The sequence below is a fragment of the Anopheles funestus genome, chromosome 2RL, assembly GCF_943734845.2.
Source record: "Anopheles funestus chromosome 2RL, idAnoFuneDA-416_04, whole genome shotgun sequence".
Taxonomy (NCBI): domain Eukaryota; kingdom Metazoa; phylum Arthropoda; class Insecta; order Diptera; family Culicidae; genus Anopheles; species Anopheles funestus.
The window spans coordinates 93,841,773-93,856,446 of NC_064598.1; the positions used below are offsets into that span (position 1 = coordinate 93,841,773).

General features: G+C 41.7%; 1 protein-coding gene and 1 long non-coding RNA gene across 2 annotated transcripts in view; both read left to right on the forward strand.

Annotated features, from left to right (window-relative positions):
- LOC125761830 (uncharacterized) overlaps window positions 1-14,376 on the forward strand; it is a 237,481-nt gene extending 223,105 nt beyond the window's left edge. Inside the window, exon 4 of the long non-coding RNA XR_007418142.1 lies at window positions 14,118-14,376. This is a non-coding gene — a long non-coding RNA (uncharacterized LOC125761830). The remainder of the gene's footprint in view (window positions 1-14,117) is intronic.
- LOC125761827 (odorant receptor 43a-like) lies at window positions 9,531-12,533 on the forward strand. Its single transcript, XM_049423344.1, has 6 exons — window positions 9,531-9,947; window positions 10,005-10,522; window positions 10,588-10,687; window positions 10,756-10,845; window positions 10,926-11,078; window positions 11,151-12,533. Exons 1-6 carry the CDS (start codon window positions 9,660-9,662, stop codon window positions 11,199-11,201), a joined length of 1,200 nt encoding a protein of 399 aa, XP_049279301.1. The 5' UTR covers window positions 9,531-9,659; the 3' UTR covers window positions 11,202-12,533.
- Window positions 14,377-14,674: the final 298 nt, after the last annotated feature.

Below are 14,674 nucleotides of genomic sequence, written 5' to 3' on the forward strand. Positions count from 1 at the left end.
GTCCAAAAGATACGTTGGAAATAGATACGGACATAAGTAGGTGCCACTATCGTCTTCAGGATTGCACCATTGTGCACGGTCCGTGCACATGTATGCTGCAGTTTGGCTGTCACATGGAGATTAGGGGGAGGCAATTCTGAGGATTTCCGATGGCAAGATTCATTGAATTGCAGATATGCATAAAATGCTATAAATTTTTGCTAAACCAAATCACTACTAAAGGTTGGTTTAATCATTTTTGGGAGTTTGGAGTCTCTAAACATCAAATTTTACTCCCTTTAGAATTACTCCATGGAGATTGCATGATTTGAAATCGTGAAAAGACGAATTCTTGGAAATTTCGATTACAAAGCTTTGCGCTTAGATCTCGTAGTATAAATGTCCCAATAGGACCAACGCCAACATTCTGACCGGATTCTGCAAGTTTATCCTTTCGAGCAACTTTTCAACAATAACCACCGGCTTTCTGGCGCTGACCTTCCAGTCGATATATGCAGCAGTGAGCGTTAGATGCGTCCCCATTCCTCTGGTGGCAAGTGCAGAAAATTAAAAGCTGCTTCTCAAGGGGATGGTCATACTTCACGTACGATTCCCATGGTGCCCATCCGGATGATACGTTGCATTGCTACCCCATCCCACCACCATTTGTCTGCTCGATGCGGCAGAAATACCGTCAGGTCCCGTCCGAAGAAACCTTTCATTTTGATGACCCAAATTTAAAGTCAAATAAAAGCGACGAAAAGCTTTTATGTGCCCGCGTGACCGTCCGGTTCCGGTTGCACAACTCCAAACTCAATTATACGATGGCATTGTACAGTCAAATTCGAACTGTTTCGCCATTCACTCGAAACCTTCCCTTTGCCCGGATGGATATGCGTCCCTTCCGATTAGCGCCACGACCACGGAAGTGATGACACAACCCTGGTCCTGGTTGTGGCGGTTTTTGCGTACCGAGGATCATATGCGCTACGGTACACGATCGAATCGAAGCAACTTGCCACGGTCACCGAGCACAGTGTGTGTGGTTGCTCTGGGGGAGTTTGAAGCGTTTCCGCCAAGCGTTCCCAGTGTTTCAATCACGGGCTTCACGGCAGATTAGTCAGGGAGGACATGGGACGCAAAAACCTCAACATTCGGTTGCGCGGTTGTTGTCGCTAGCAGGTTAGCTACTAACAAAACTGTCAACTTTACCTGCATGGGAACGCTTTTCGTTTCGTTTCGTGTATCACGACGTGGCATGTCAAGGAAATACGCGCCCGTTGTTGTTATCGACACATTGGAACCTCGCGGACGGATTAACTAGAACCGAGCGTTTGTAGTTTTGGAAAAGTTGGGTAAACTGTGAAATCATCTTCCTGACAGCTCACGACAAAATTTCGGCTAACTTTTCAGTGCATCATAATTATAAATTTATCGAACAACCAATAGCAAGAGGGATAAACTTTTAACATTTCTACGCTTGAAAAACTTTTTTAACAATTTGTTCCGAACTTTTGTGCTGCTGGTTTTATACACCTTTGAAGCACTTTGAGTACATTTATTGTCATTATTTATTATTTTTCTACATTAAAAAATTAAAATGCAATAGAAAAGATTTACTTTAAAAGGTTCTGTAGCACGTAAACATACGGCACAACACAGTCGATGCGTTCGTTCATTTAAATTCAATTCCATTTATAGAACGTTGCATCTACCGAACCGAACTCATCAGCAGCATTCCACAATCTGTTTGCTTTTGCGATGGCTGTAAGTCATCGTGGAGGTTGGCCGAATACAAATCCTTCCCCTACCAGAAACTGTCATCAATACGGAAGCATCAGCCCGTACCGTACCGTAGTAATATCATCAACCACCGTCCAACGCCAAAGTAACATTTCCATCTACGAGCGACGATAGACCAATCGGTTGCAATCGCTACTTTACTGCACCAGTCAACCCGGTCAAACCAGACACAGTAACTATCTCGTTGGGAATCACTTTCATCCTTCCGGCGTCAAACAACTCTCTCGTTCTTCTTTGCTTCCCCCAAAGCTTTCTCTTTACCTAATTTGATGCATTTCGTGCATGTCCGGCTCGATTTTGTTCGAACATTTCACTTCTCCGGACAACACCTGTCACCAGAGCGCGCTACCAGCGAGATGCGGAAACAGAAGTACAATTTACTGCCAGCCCAAGAACTGACTATCGATTACTGCCAAATGGATAGTAACTTGGTACCCCGAAAATTGATCCATGATGCTGTGTGAACGTATTACGGCATGGAGTCACACATAAAAAACCAACCGGCATTCCCAGCTTCTTTTGCCAGTTCTCTGGCCAACTTTCATACCAGATGGTCATGATAATAATTTGCATTCAGAAAAGCAATTCGTTCAATTATTTAATTGTGATCGATTTTCCATCATCCAGGCTATGTACGGCCATTTACTGCAGGAGACAGTTTCGGGCCGGATGAGCTGATTCGTAACGGATCGAAATTTTCCCGATAATACCTTACGAACCCTTCAGCTGCATCTGCTTCTTCCATCAAACGGTCAGCGATAAATTTTGCACGAAAACCTCGAAAAGAAAGATTTAAATATACATGGCGTTTGGATAATAATGTTCCATCAAATGTAAACATTTGGCGTTGCATAATGACATTACTTATTCACCTTCAGGCAACGACATGCAGAGTTGTTGCAGATTGATTCACCATCGAATGTGCAAATTTCGATGGAATGCTTCATTATGGATCGAAGTTTATCAACTCATTAAGATGACATGTTCTATTTCTAGTGATAATTAATTAAATAATTATCATACCAAGAGTGCTGTTACACGTGGAGCTCAATTTGTGAAATGAAAGAGCAATAATTTCAAAAGTAAAATGGCTTTTCCTACAAACTATCATTTACTTCATCATGTATTTTCAGAACTCTACCATAGGTCACAATCAACATTAAATCAACACAACCTTTTAGCAAATAAATTTCATCCTCCAGTCGACGAGCAAAACCATGTTCGTTTTGATTTTTCCCCCATATCGATTACTCATTGTACAAGTTCTCTTACTGCAGTTGCATATAGACCATCTGTTTCCTGACCGTACCGTGATTCTTTAATTTCCCAAACTCCGAACACTACGATCTTCAACGGATCGGTCCGTTCACGATGCCAACCCGTTTGTTAACCACAGTTTTCCATTCCTTCCACACCTTTGCATCGGTGCTCCATTTCTAATTATGAAATATGCAAATAAACAAAAGGCATATTAAATTTCCACCAGAGAGTGAAGCTTATTTATTCATGGACGCGCAGCAAACGAGTGTAAGCGGAATGTGAGAGCACGTTTGCACACGGCCACATATGGCCAAACCATTGCGCCTCCATTCGATGTCGATCGCGAAAAAACGGTTGTTGGAAGTCGGAAGAGTTTAGCGGTAGCATAGGATTTCCTTCTCCACATTTAGCTAGGACTGGTGTCCATCGTTTCGCATTCCAGATTCCTATCGGTTTCATGACGCAATTGCTCTACTAGTGTAAAGCGCTTGGTCGTCTACTTTGTGCTTTTTAGTAGGGAATATTTGTTTCAGCAAATACAACCAGACGAAGGAGGAAAAAAAGGTATAATAAATTTTATATGATATATTCCTTTTGACCTGGCTTACTGTACTAGTGTGGCTTGTGGAAAAAGGGAAAGGATGAGAGGTATACTACGTTCGTAACTCGTTCAACGGATTCATTTGAAATTGATTCTAGGAAAAGATGAATACAACAGTTCTAAATTACAACACGGTAGCTAAAAAAACTTGTATTTATAAATTTTCAGGAAAGGAACATCTAGGAACGAAACCATACTAAAATATTCAAAAGGAACAGAATTTAAAAATTTTGATTTTTTATCAAAACTTTTGTATTTGAAAGCCTTTGCTTGATTGTTAAGAATAAATGTAAATTAATGTAGGATTTTAAGACATAAATAAATCATTAACGAACTTAATTATATCTCATAGAGAAACAGTTCTTGTTGACAACGCAATTTACTCAATAAATATAAAGTCCCCACCCAAAATGGGGACTTAGAAACATTGTTAATCAACCGTCACGATTCGCATAGCTAATCTCATTAAAAAGTCTCACTTAAAACAAATGAAGAGCAAACAAAAAAACATGAACACTGAAACATCCACTTACACCAAACATGACTAGACTATGTTGGGTGAAAAAAAAGATGAACACACCAAAAAAAAGAGAACGAGTAAATGAATAAAGTTTGCATATTTCGCTTGTTCGCTTAAATTGTCCCGACACGCCCTCAAACGTCGGGCTATTCTGGCCCAAAAAAGCCGGAATCCTAGTAATGGGTGTCTGATGTGTAAATGGAGCCGGGTGTTCGTTTGCAACCCATTTGTATCCGTTTGCACAAACACTCACACATTGCAGCCAGGATGGACGGACCGTGTGGCCGGCCACTTTTGCTGGTGGCCCATCCCACCCGATCACCCGACACCCCCCGCCGAAAAGGCCATTTATCAGTCGCGACATTGTTTCGCATGGACCCAACCCGAAGATATTGGGGGACCCTTGTAAGCCGACGATCAGTCCTCAAACGTCGCGAATGTCCTTCAAACACTCACCACAGGCCACAATCGACAAAGATTAGCATTACAACATGCAAAACTTTCCCATCGGATGGAGAGACCATTTTTGGTGGAGAAAGTGGTACAGTTTGGGGGGGGGGAGGGGGGAGGGCAAACAAAATGAATCTATTTCCCCCATCCCTCTTCCCTTCTCCCTTGTTCCAACTGCCCCAAACTGGGTGAAAAGAGAAACAGTAAGAGCCGGCCAGTACTTCCAGATGTTGGTGGTGCTCGAAGTCGTCTGCCTGTCGCAAAAGGCAAAGTTGAGTCATTTTTATCCTAAAACGGGCATCCCGCTTCACGTCGGATCTGTATCTGCCTTCGTTACTACGGTGTTAGGCGGTAGAAAAGGAGCGTAAAAAAATTCTCCCAACTGAACTGAAGTATATCCTTTTTACCCGGTAAAAAGTATCCCAGCTATGGCGCCTTGGGTGAGATTTTGTGGGACAATTGCAAGCAGCATATTGAAATTGAATAAACAGTTCGCTTTTGTTAGTCCACGAAAAGCAGGACTTAAGCCTGCCCCAAGTGAGTGACAGTTGAAGTCCTTCGGGGAATTTTTAAAATTCCTCGAGCATTCTTTTACCAGGAAGTGCAGCGTATTGCTTTGCGTTATTAAACATCACTTTTCCAGGAAAATGAATCCTTTTGAAGAGAATATCGAAGAAATTTCGAACGGCACAACAAAAAAACAGCTAAACAATGGTTCGATGAACTGATTAGGAATATGCTGACGTTGCAACGTTGCTCCTTACAGCCTCATCACCATCGTCAGTCATTATCTTCCTCATCAACATCATCACCATCATCGACGGTAGTTGGGGAACAGAAAGCAAAAAAAACAACGAATTTTTCCTCGCAGTATTGGCAACACCCGGCGGCCTAATGGTGAAGCGTTTAATCTCTCCAGCCGGCCCCTATCCGAGCGAACGATCGTTTGTTTTCCGCTTCCATCACACGGTGGCACGTGTCGCAGGATGCTCATTCGTTTCGGGAGGGGGCGGGAGCCTTTCAAAATGAGGTTCAATCGAAGGGTGCCAACTCATCTACATTCGATCGCAGCACCAGGATTGAAAGGCGAGAAAGGCGAAGCGGGAAGCGTGAGAACTGCGAGCTGCTCGAACACACGGAATCGCGTATAAAGACGACTGGACAGTCGTGCCATTCGTTTTCCTTGGAAATAAGATGCTAAAACCCATCCCTTCGCTTACTCCTTCCCGCATTGAAGTGTGTCTCTGTGGGGCTGTGCGAGCCGCAGTACAAGCCCTAGTGCGTACCGTACAACCTTACCAGCGACAAGCAGAATTGTGCTGATCTTAAAAGGCGACACCAAGTCTGCCTACATTAGCCATATTATTGTATTATTCTTTATGTAACGCAACCCCACCATCCCCACCACACCGCACACACCACGGCCCGTCTCACCCACTCGAGGCCATTGCGTAGCGAAAGTATTGCGTACCCTTCCTGTCCACGAAACCGGACCGGAAAGTGCTGACTGCTCTTTGCGGGGTTTTGCGAGTCTTCCTAGTCAGACTGGAGCGAAAGTTTCGCGCGAGATCTTAATACAAACCTTCCTCCTGCCCTGCGTCCACACCGCTCTCTTCGTCACCGGCCGACCTCGAACCGAATCTAAAATGAACCAATCCGGCACGAGCACCGAGCGGCGATATCATTAAGCACGAAGAGCTTTGATTAGCCGTGCAAGTGGAAATGCCCGAAGTCGGGGAAATGCCAGCGATGGAGGCAATATACCGAAACAGAGAAGTGTCGCCAATGACTTGAAGCTTTTCCCATTTGTGTCGGGTGTCGGACGGGGAATTGGGGTGATACGGTGGGTTTGCCGTTGGTTAACTTTCATCGTCCCCATGCCCCTAAGTGGAAGAAACTGCAAAACGAAATAGACACGAAATTTACTCACGAACGAACGCTTCAAATCGAACTCCGAATGCTATTGAGTTCAATCATGTTGGAATGATTTCATTTTAAATAGTGTCTAGCGATGCTGTTTGAAGGTGATGAGTTTTTTTTTGTTATGGTAAAGAATTTTCCATCCAACCTAATGTAAAACTTTTTTCTGTTCTTGTTGAGAGAAGATAAGTCAAGAAAATAATCATGTAAGAAGTTCGACTTAAAACATGAATCGAAAAATGACTGATCGATAACGTATTCAATTAAATTTTACATCATTTAAATGAAGTACTAACTATAAAAATATTGTTTTCAAAGCTTAATTACTTACTACTTCAGGTATTGACATGCTTCAGGTGTTCTCTCACGGTCTGGCAATATCCTGGGCTTTCTGGCGGACGCATCAACGGCATCTTTCCATCTCAGTTTGGATCTATCCTGCCTCTTCTGTATATTTGGACGACCCTAAAGGACTTTCGGGGCTGCGTCGCCCGTTGCCATTAGAATGACCTGACCAGAGCTCGATGTCCTTATAGAGGCTCCTCCATTATTCTTCCATACATACAGTGCTAAACATCCTTCAGAGCATCTTCCTCTCGAAGCAAACTTTTATAAAAGAACACTTAAATAGTGTAAGTTGAATCTGATTTCCACCTTAATTTCTTGGGACTCGCAAAACTTTGAGGATTCATGAATCTTTTCAAAAATTCGCAAGACTGAAGATAAAATTTAATCACTTCAAGGACTCGAGAATCTGTATTCGAGAATTCGAGAATCGTGCGTACAAAGTTTCAAATCATCAATCTTTGGATAATGAAGATCTTCCAAAATTCATTAATCTACACAGATCTAAGAAGCGTAAAAATTATTCATTGAAAACCGACTCGCAATTCGAACGGTTCTTCGCCGAATATTCCTTTGAAAGACTCATCTCAATAAATTAATTTTGCACAACACTTCAATTACCTATCGAACGAAACATACTCCCACAAAACCCAAACTGATCTCTTTATCAGTACCGGGACATTTTTATTCAATTGCAACGATGGTGAAGGCAACAGTTTACTAAAGCTACAACACTTATGTACTTCGCGTGTGAAGTTTGCGAAGGACTTACTTCTCGTGTGGAGTTTAAATCACGCATTCACCCGACACGTCACGTTTGGTCAGAAAAATAAACCGAAACATTGAAACACGATGGTGTGAATTGTCTTCACGTGCAGACGTACGAGTGTAAAAGCTCACCCCTCAAGCACATTTCACCCTTCTTCCTTTGCCTTCTCTCGTTCTCTCTTTCTCCCCAGTCAAACCAGTCCAAAAGCGAGATGGTTCGTGGAACCTGGTGCTCATATTTTGCTGGCCCGTAAAAATGTTTACGATCCTGACTCGTTTAATTGAATGTAAAATCTCTTAATAATATGTTTCGCACACACTCGTGGCCAAACTGAGCCCGGTTATCGGTGGACGTGGGTTTCAGTGAAAAAACACGAAACCTTTAAATCCTATCTTTCCATCTTACAGCGTGGTAACGGTTGCATTGCAAAACAAAACATAACTACAGCGAAAAAAAAACTGGCCCCTTGTACTTCATGCAGTTCGATTCGGTTTGGTAATTGAATTATTTTTGCCATTGCTTTTCCACACGCGCAAACGCCACATCGTCTTCCATTAATCCTTTCTTTAATGCATCCATTTGTTGCAGCTTCGCAAGATCAAAAAGCATCGCGATCGGTCGTAAATCTTTATCGCTTCTAAAATCGCACCACCGGCAAACCCGATTTCGATCACAACCCATGGGGAGCGTGGAAGGATTATGGAACACACTCTGAGAAAAGTAACAATCAATCCTGACTGCAAAACGGCACTGTAAGAAAACAGCTACAAAACAAAAGCATTATTTCCTGCATTGCAACGATAGCAAATTAAAACAACACCAACCTTAAAACCCTCTCGGAACGATTCCTAAAAGCCATTAATTTGTACCATACCGAGAAGGCCCATCCATCCAACGGTCGGGCAAGTGGAAACGGCATTTGTTTCCCTTACCGGGCCACGACGAATCTCGCAATGGTCGGTTTTGGGTTGTAATTCAATTCCCAAGATTCCATTCCATTCCGGTAATGTCTATGGTTAAAAGTGAATTTATAAACTATAAATAACATCACAATTAAGCGCACAAAATCCACATTTCCCACTAACGGAAGGCGGGTGGCATGAGAGAAAAAAAACAACCCCGTCGAAACGTTACAACCACAAAGTTTTTCTTCTTTCATGCAAAACTTCTCCCATTCCATTCCCATACTCTCCTCGGGGCGTTAGTTACACCGATGATAAACGATCTACGGTGGGTCGTAATCGTGAAAATGCCATGAAAAATTGATTCCGATGTAAAAGGGCGAACCCCGTTGCACACTGCAAAGTGCAATCGGTGCCGTTCACTGCGAACCATCTTCGATGCGGAACGAAACTGTGTACCGACTGGAATGAAGCACTTTTCGGATAAAATTTGCCTCCGAAAATGATGCTTCTAATGTTGATCGGATCTTCCAACGAAAATTTGCATCAAGTAGAATTCGCAACAGCAGCAACAACCCGAAGTCCAAGGCTGACGATCATAATGCGATCGTAATCATCAATTTTCGATGCATAACTAAGTGCTTCATTTAGCGGTGTCGATCGTGATGGTGATGAATCATTTCACTTGTTTAGAATGCATGTTGGAATGTTGGCAAAGGAGATGGAAGCGATGGGAATTTGATTGTCTTTTTATATTTTACCAAAGTTAATGGTCAGATCAAGATGATAACCATAAAGTGCATTGATTATTGCTACTGTAAGCGATTATTTTTAAATGTCAATGCCCAGAAAAGTAAAGAAAAGTTTTGTTGAAAGTAGTCTAAAACGATAGAGAATTTTCATTTTACTTGAGATATTCTTCGTTTCTTCTTTTCAAGTACAAAGCAAGCAACAGCTGCAACTCCACCACCTGTAAAGGAAGCTTCATAATTAATTACCAGCTCATAATAAATTCCTTTTTCTAACGCTTTTCCACACGATTCCACTTTAAATACTAACGCACTATCTTGCTTTGGTGTCAGTTTCAACCCATCCTTGTAACGCATCGGAATGAAAATCTGGAACCAATACCTCAAACGGAAAAGAGCACTTTTCCGCTCACAGTATAAAACGCCAGCCCAACTCTTTGATAGTGCGTGCGACATGCTGATCAAGTGTTTTGCTGTGTGCGGAGGTGAAAGGATGAAACCGGGCTATACGCGCCGCAATGCCCGACTTATCTTCCTGGTGACCGACCTGATACTGTATCTGTTTGTAAACGCTTACTCGATAGCGATCGTCTGGGGTTCGCTTATGGATGTGGTGTTTTGCTTTGTCACGCTGGGGATCGCCATACAGGTGAGATAGCTTTATCCCTTGCACTGGAACAGGACTCGCTCATTGTAATAATTGCAGGGTCTTGCAAAGATTGAAGCCTTCACCTGTCCAGAGCTGAACGATCTACATCTGTACAATGTGGCACGGTTTAAGTTGGATCCCCGGTTTCCAGAAGTTGAGGACGCACTCTTTCATACGGCCACTTTGTGTAAGGTGTTCATACGGATTCTTGCCGTGGCGTTCTCAATCGTTGCATTAGCCATCTACTCGTACGCCATCATGATGCCACTGGTGGAGGGTGAACTTTCGCTTGCCTTTGGATTCTATCTGCCTTTTGTTGACTACCGTACACCGATCGGGTTTGCCATTAATTGGGTGTATCAGTTCATACAGGTGTCGGAGGGATGCATGGGACTAATGGCGTGTGATAGTTGTTTGCTTTTTCTCATCGTTAATGCCACAGGTCAGATGGATCTGATCATCGTCTATTTACGACGTCTTACGGAACTAATAGACAGTAATAGTTTTGGTCAGAATGATAAGCAAATTGCCGATCTTCTTGGTGAAATTGTGCTGAAACATTTGGAACATACCAAGTATGGAAAACTTTTTTTTCGAAATCTAAGATCTCTTTTATTAGATGCTTCCTCTCACATCTCAGGTATGTTACGGATATGGATAAACTTCTCAAAAAACAATTCTTTATTAGCTTCAGCTGCATCATCTTCGAGCTAGTTGCATCGCTTGCGATCGTCGTTAGGGTATGAACATTTTCTTTTTTAACTATATTCTTATCTTCTTCAAACAAATAATTTACTTATCCGTTTAGTTTCCTTGGTATCCGGGAATGGCAATTTGTTTGGTTTGCACTATTCAACTTTTCGTCAGTTGTACACTTGGAACATTCCTTTCATCTAAAGTAGGTTCATCGTTTCTGCGCCAGATTTTAATTACATTATTGTTTGTAATGTGCCTCTCACCCACCTTCGCATCTTCTAGAATGATAAACTTGTCGAAGAGATTTACAACGTTAACTGGTACGGTCTTTCAACGAACCACCAGAAAACACTGAAGCAAATGCTGCTCGCTTCTCAACATCCTATTGTACTTTCGGACGGCTTCTCGGCAATTGATTTGTTCAACTTTGTGGAGGTATTTTCCCGCGAAGAGAGTTATGATTAATTTAAATTTCTATACATTTTACAACTTCTTTTCCGTTCACAGATTTACAAGAAAATTTACTCATACCTAATGGTCTTACAAAACGTATCTTAATTTATAAGGCTTTTGTCTGGCAAGTTTACTGCTTAAATTAATCAATTTGTTTTACGCTAAACTCACTGCTAACGAGCACATCAATCCCACGACGTTCGGCACAAAAAGGAGTGCATAAAACAATAAGCCAAAACCAACTCGTACGGACCATGCTACACCAATGCTGCATTAAAATCGGAAATCGCAGCATAAAAAAGGAAACACAATAAACAAACTTTAAAAGCGAAACAACGCAATGAAAAAAAAGAAAATCCATCGTGAACCGCCCTCCAGTGGGACTTTGCTCCCTTTCGGGGAAGTGAAATCATAATCTCACCCAATGGCCGACCAAAACAAAACCGATCGGGATCGCCGTAGGGATCCTGGTCCGATATGCTACAATCAACAGTTTCACCATAACGCTTTTGGTATGATTATATGCTTAAAGTATTAGTTCATAATAAATTTCGGCAAACATAAATCTGAACCACACCGGCGGTTCCAGAGCCAAAAAGGAGAAGTGCATAGCAAGCACTGGCGAAGGGATAAAGAGTTGACCCACAAGTTGGCCCCCCATGCAATTAACATGAATGAATGGGAAATCATAATTTCGCCCAGTTTTTTCACCACGCCACGCGTCACATTTCGCGCTTTGCTGTGCACCTTCTCGTGCCGCACACAGAACAGCATTTGCGATAAAATTGCGATCGTTTCACACTACCATTCCGTTGTTTGTCCACCCCTTTTTGGGGCTGGGATCGAACCGATAGAGAACAGGGAACGTTTGCTGCCTTTTTGACGAAACATTTTCCCCCAAAAAAAAACACATCCCCATCACGTCCCCATCCAGAGTTTTGGTTTGGTCCGGTACGGGTCCTGCGGGATAGCGATAAATTAGCCAGCTGTAGCAGCAGCCACTGGTACGGACGAACCGGATCCGCGTGCGGTACAACACCGAAACGGTTCACGCGGACTAATAATTATCCTATCCGCTAAATCAAAAGCTGTTATCGCCGCTGTCCAAACGCGCCCGATGAGCAGTTCAAAATTGGAAAATAATTTATGAATTAGGCCGTATCCCGAAGGCGTATCTGCGCGGTGGGTGGTGAAGCAGTACGGGGAGAGAAAAGGGAACGATCACGACACCGGTCACTTGCTTCCGTTCTATTCATAACCGTAGTTTAGCTGATGGTTGAGCTTTATCTGAGCAATTCGCCATTAAACCGATAGTTTGGCCGTGGCTTCACGAGTTAATGCTGCTTTAAATGGGATGCATTTCCCATTGCTAATGTGCTGGAAAATGTATTTAAAGCATGCAGCAACATGAAACTCCCTTTTATTGATCATTTGGACTTTTTTTATATATTTAATAATTTAACCTAAACTTAAATAATTTATTACTAAACTTGTCAATAAAATCACACATCAAAAATAAAACATTTTTAACAGAAAAAAAACTTTCCCCTACAGTATATTTAAACATCAACACCCTCCAAGCATCTCTCGACACCCTCAAAACCCACAGACCGGAACTCAGCAATTCTTCTCGGATAATAAATCGGCGCATAGAATGCATCGCGTCCTCGAGAGAGAAAAAAAAGGAAACCAACATACACACACACACACACACACATGGCGAAAAGACATAAAGTCAACCCGCTGCCAACAGATATCAACCGCATCTCAGCACCCGTTTGGCAAAGTGCAGTTGTTATCGGTGAGAACGACACTCGTGAGAATAATGAAGCAATTTTATGCAACAAACCATGGCGACCGTACCATCGTACTGCCTAGCGTGGTCCGCTTTGTGGTCAGATGGAACGTCCCACGCCATCGTTCCAGCAAACGTTCCATTCCCGAAAAACGCTGGTGTTGATGATGACGCCGGATGAAATCAACTCACGGCGGTTCCCGAGTGTCGTACCACATGGGTAGGATCTGTTGTGCCGCCATTGTTTACGGCAGGCAGGGCAGCATAACCAAGTCTGGTGACGGAATCACCGTGCCATGTCGGGTCGGTGCTTTGTGGTTATCCTTTCGGCGTGGATGGTTGCTTTTGGCGATCCCTAGAAAATCGTTAAGGAAAACCTGGTGGCTTCGGTATTGCTCGATTGGCGAAGCATCCCATCTTGGTGGGGCATCCAGGTTGTTTGAGGTTTTGAAATTTTGTTGGGTGTTGTGGTTTTTCCTGCGAAGTTCATTGCAGTAAACAAGTGTCCCCATTCGGAGAATAGTTCTTACAAGGTTTTTTGGGATGAATTGGTAAAGTTGGAGCAATTGCTCGTTGCTTTTCACTTAAAACTGGAATAAGTAAAGCTCGACGTGGAATCTTTTTACCTTCTTCAAGTTGATTCAAAAGTTTTCTAAACTCACACATATCCATATATATTTTTGATTTTGAAGTTTTTGATAAGAATTGACATGGAACATGTAGAAGTAGATGTGAAGTCTCTCCATCTCTCTCAAATTTTTCAAGACAAAATCGATTCTGTTCAAAATTTTAACAATTCACACCTCTTTTAATGTGAATTTGTAGAAATAAGTTTCTATTCACTCAAAAAATGCTTTAAATAAAAAAAGAATAAACAATTATAAAAAAATTAAAAAAAAAAATTGAAAATTTCCTCATTTTTGCAGCAAGTTTTGCCTATAACTCGGTCGGTATCCAACGGATCGCCAATCTTTAACCTGTGGTCGATAGATGGCACCAATGGCTACATTTTCTTCTTGGACAGCCATGCCCTCAGGTGTCCGTGCCGGAAGTTATTCGAGGAACCAAGTTCCTTACCCTGTTTGAGAAAATATAAAATTTTCCTCATTTTTGCAGCAAGATTTGCCTATAACTCAGTCAGTATCCAACGGATCGCCAATCTTTAACATGTGGTCGATAGATGGTACCAATGGCTACATTTTCTTCTTGGACGGCCATGCCCTCAGATGTCTGTGCCGGAAGTTATTCGAGGAACCATGTTCCATACCCTGTTTGAGAAAATGTAAAATTTTCCTCATTTTTGAGCAATTCTGCAAAATTTAAAAAAATGATTTATTTTAATGCGTATTTGTTGCAATGTGTTTCTTTTCACTCAAATAATGCTTTAAGTTAGAAAAATAATAAAAAATCAGAAAAAAATTTTAAAAAAATTTTCAACTCTAAAATTTCATAAGGCTTACCCCTTACGTTTTTTTTGGGAAATTTTGCAAAAAAATTTAAATTCATTTATTTCAATGCCAATTGGTTGCAATGTGTTTCTTTTCACTTAAACAATGCTTGAAAATAAAAAAAGGATAAAAAATAATAAAAAAATCTAAAAATCTAAAAATTTTAAAATTTCTTAAGGCTATAACCTTAGCTTTCTGAGTAATTTAGCAAAAGTGTAAATAAGAAAATTAACATCTAGCTTTATAAATCCATTCTATCCATTACATACTAAACACTTGAATTTATCAATTAATAGAGTTGTGCCTATTATCCTTGATATTCGCTTATCCGGCAA

Bases quoted from the DNA above. Each gene is read 5' to 3' on its own strand.
- LOC125761827 (XM_049423344.1), top strand. From the start codon at position 9,660: ATGAAAATCTGGAACCAATACCTCAAACGGAAAAGAGCACTTTTCCGC. The intron at 9,948-10,004 runs GTGAGATAGCTT...TAATAATTGCAG, and splicing joins CGCTGGGGATCGCCATACAG to GGTCTTGCAAAGATTGAAGC. The intron at 10,688-10,755 runs GTATGAACATTT...TTATCCGTTTAG, and splicing joins CGCTTGCGATCGTCGTTAGG to TTTCCTTGGTATCCGGGAAT.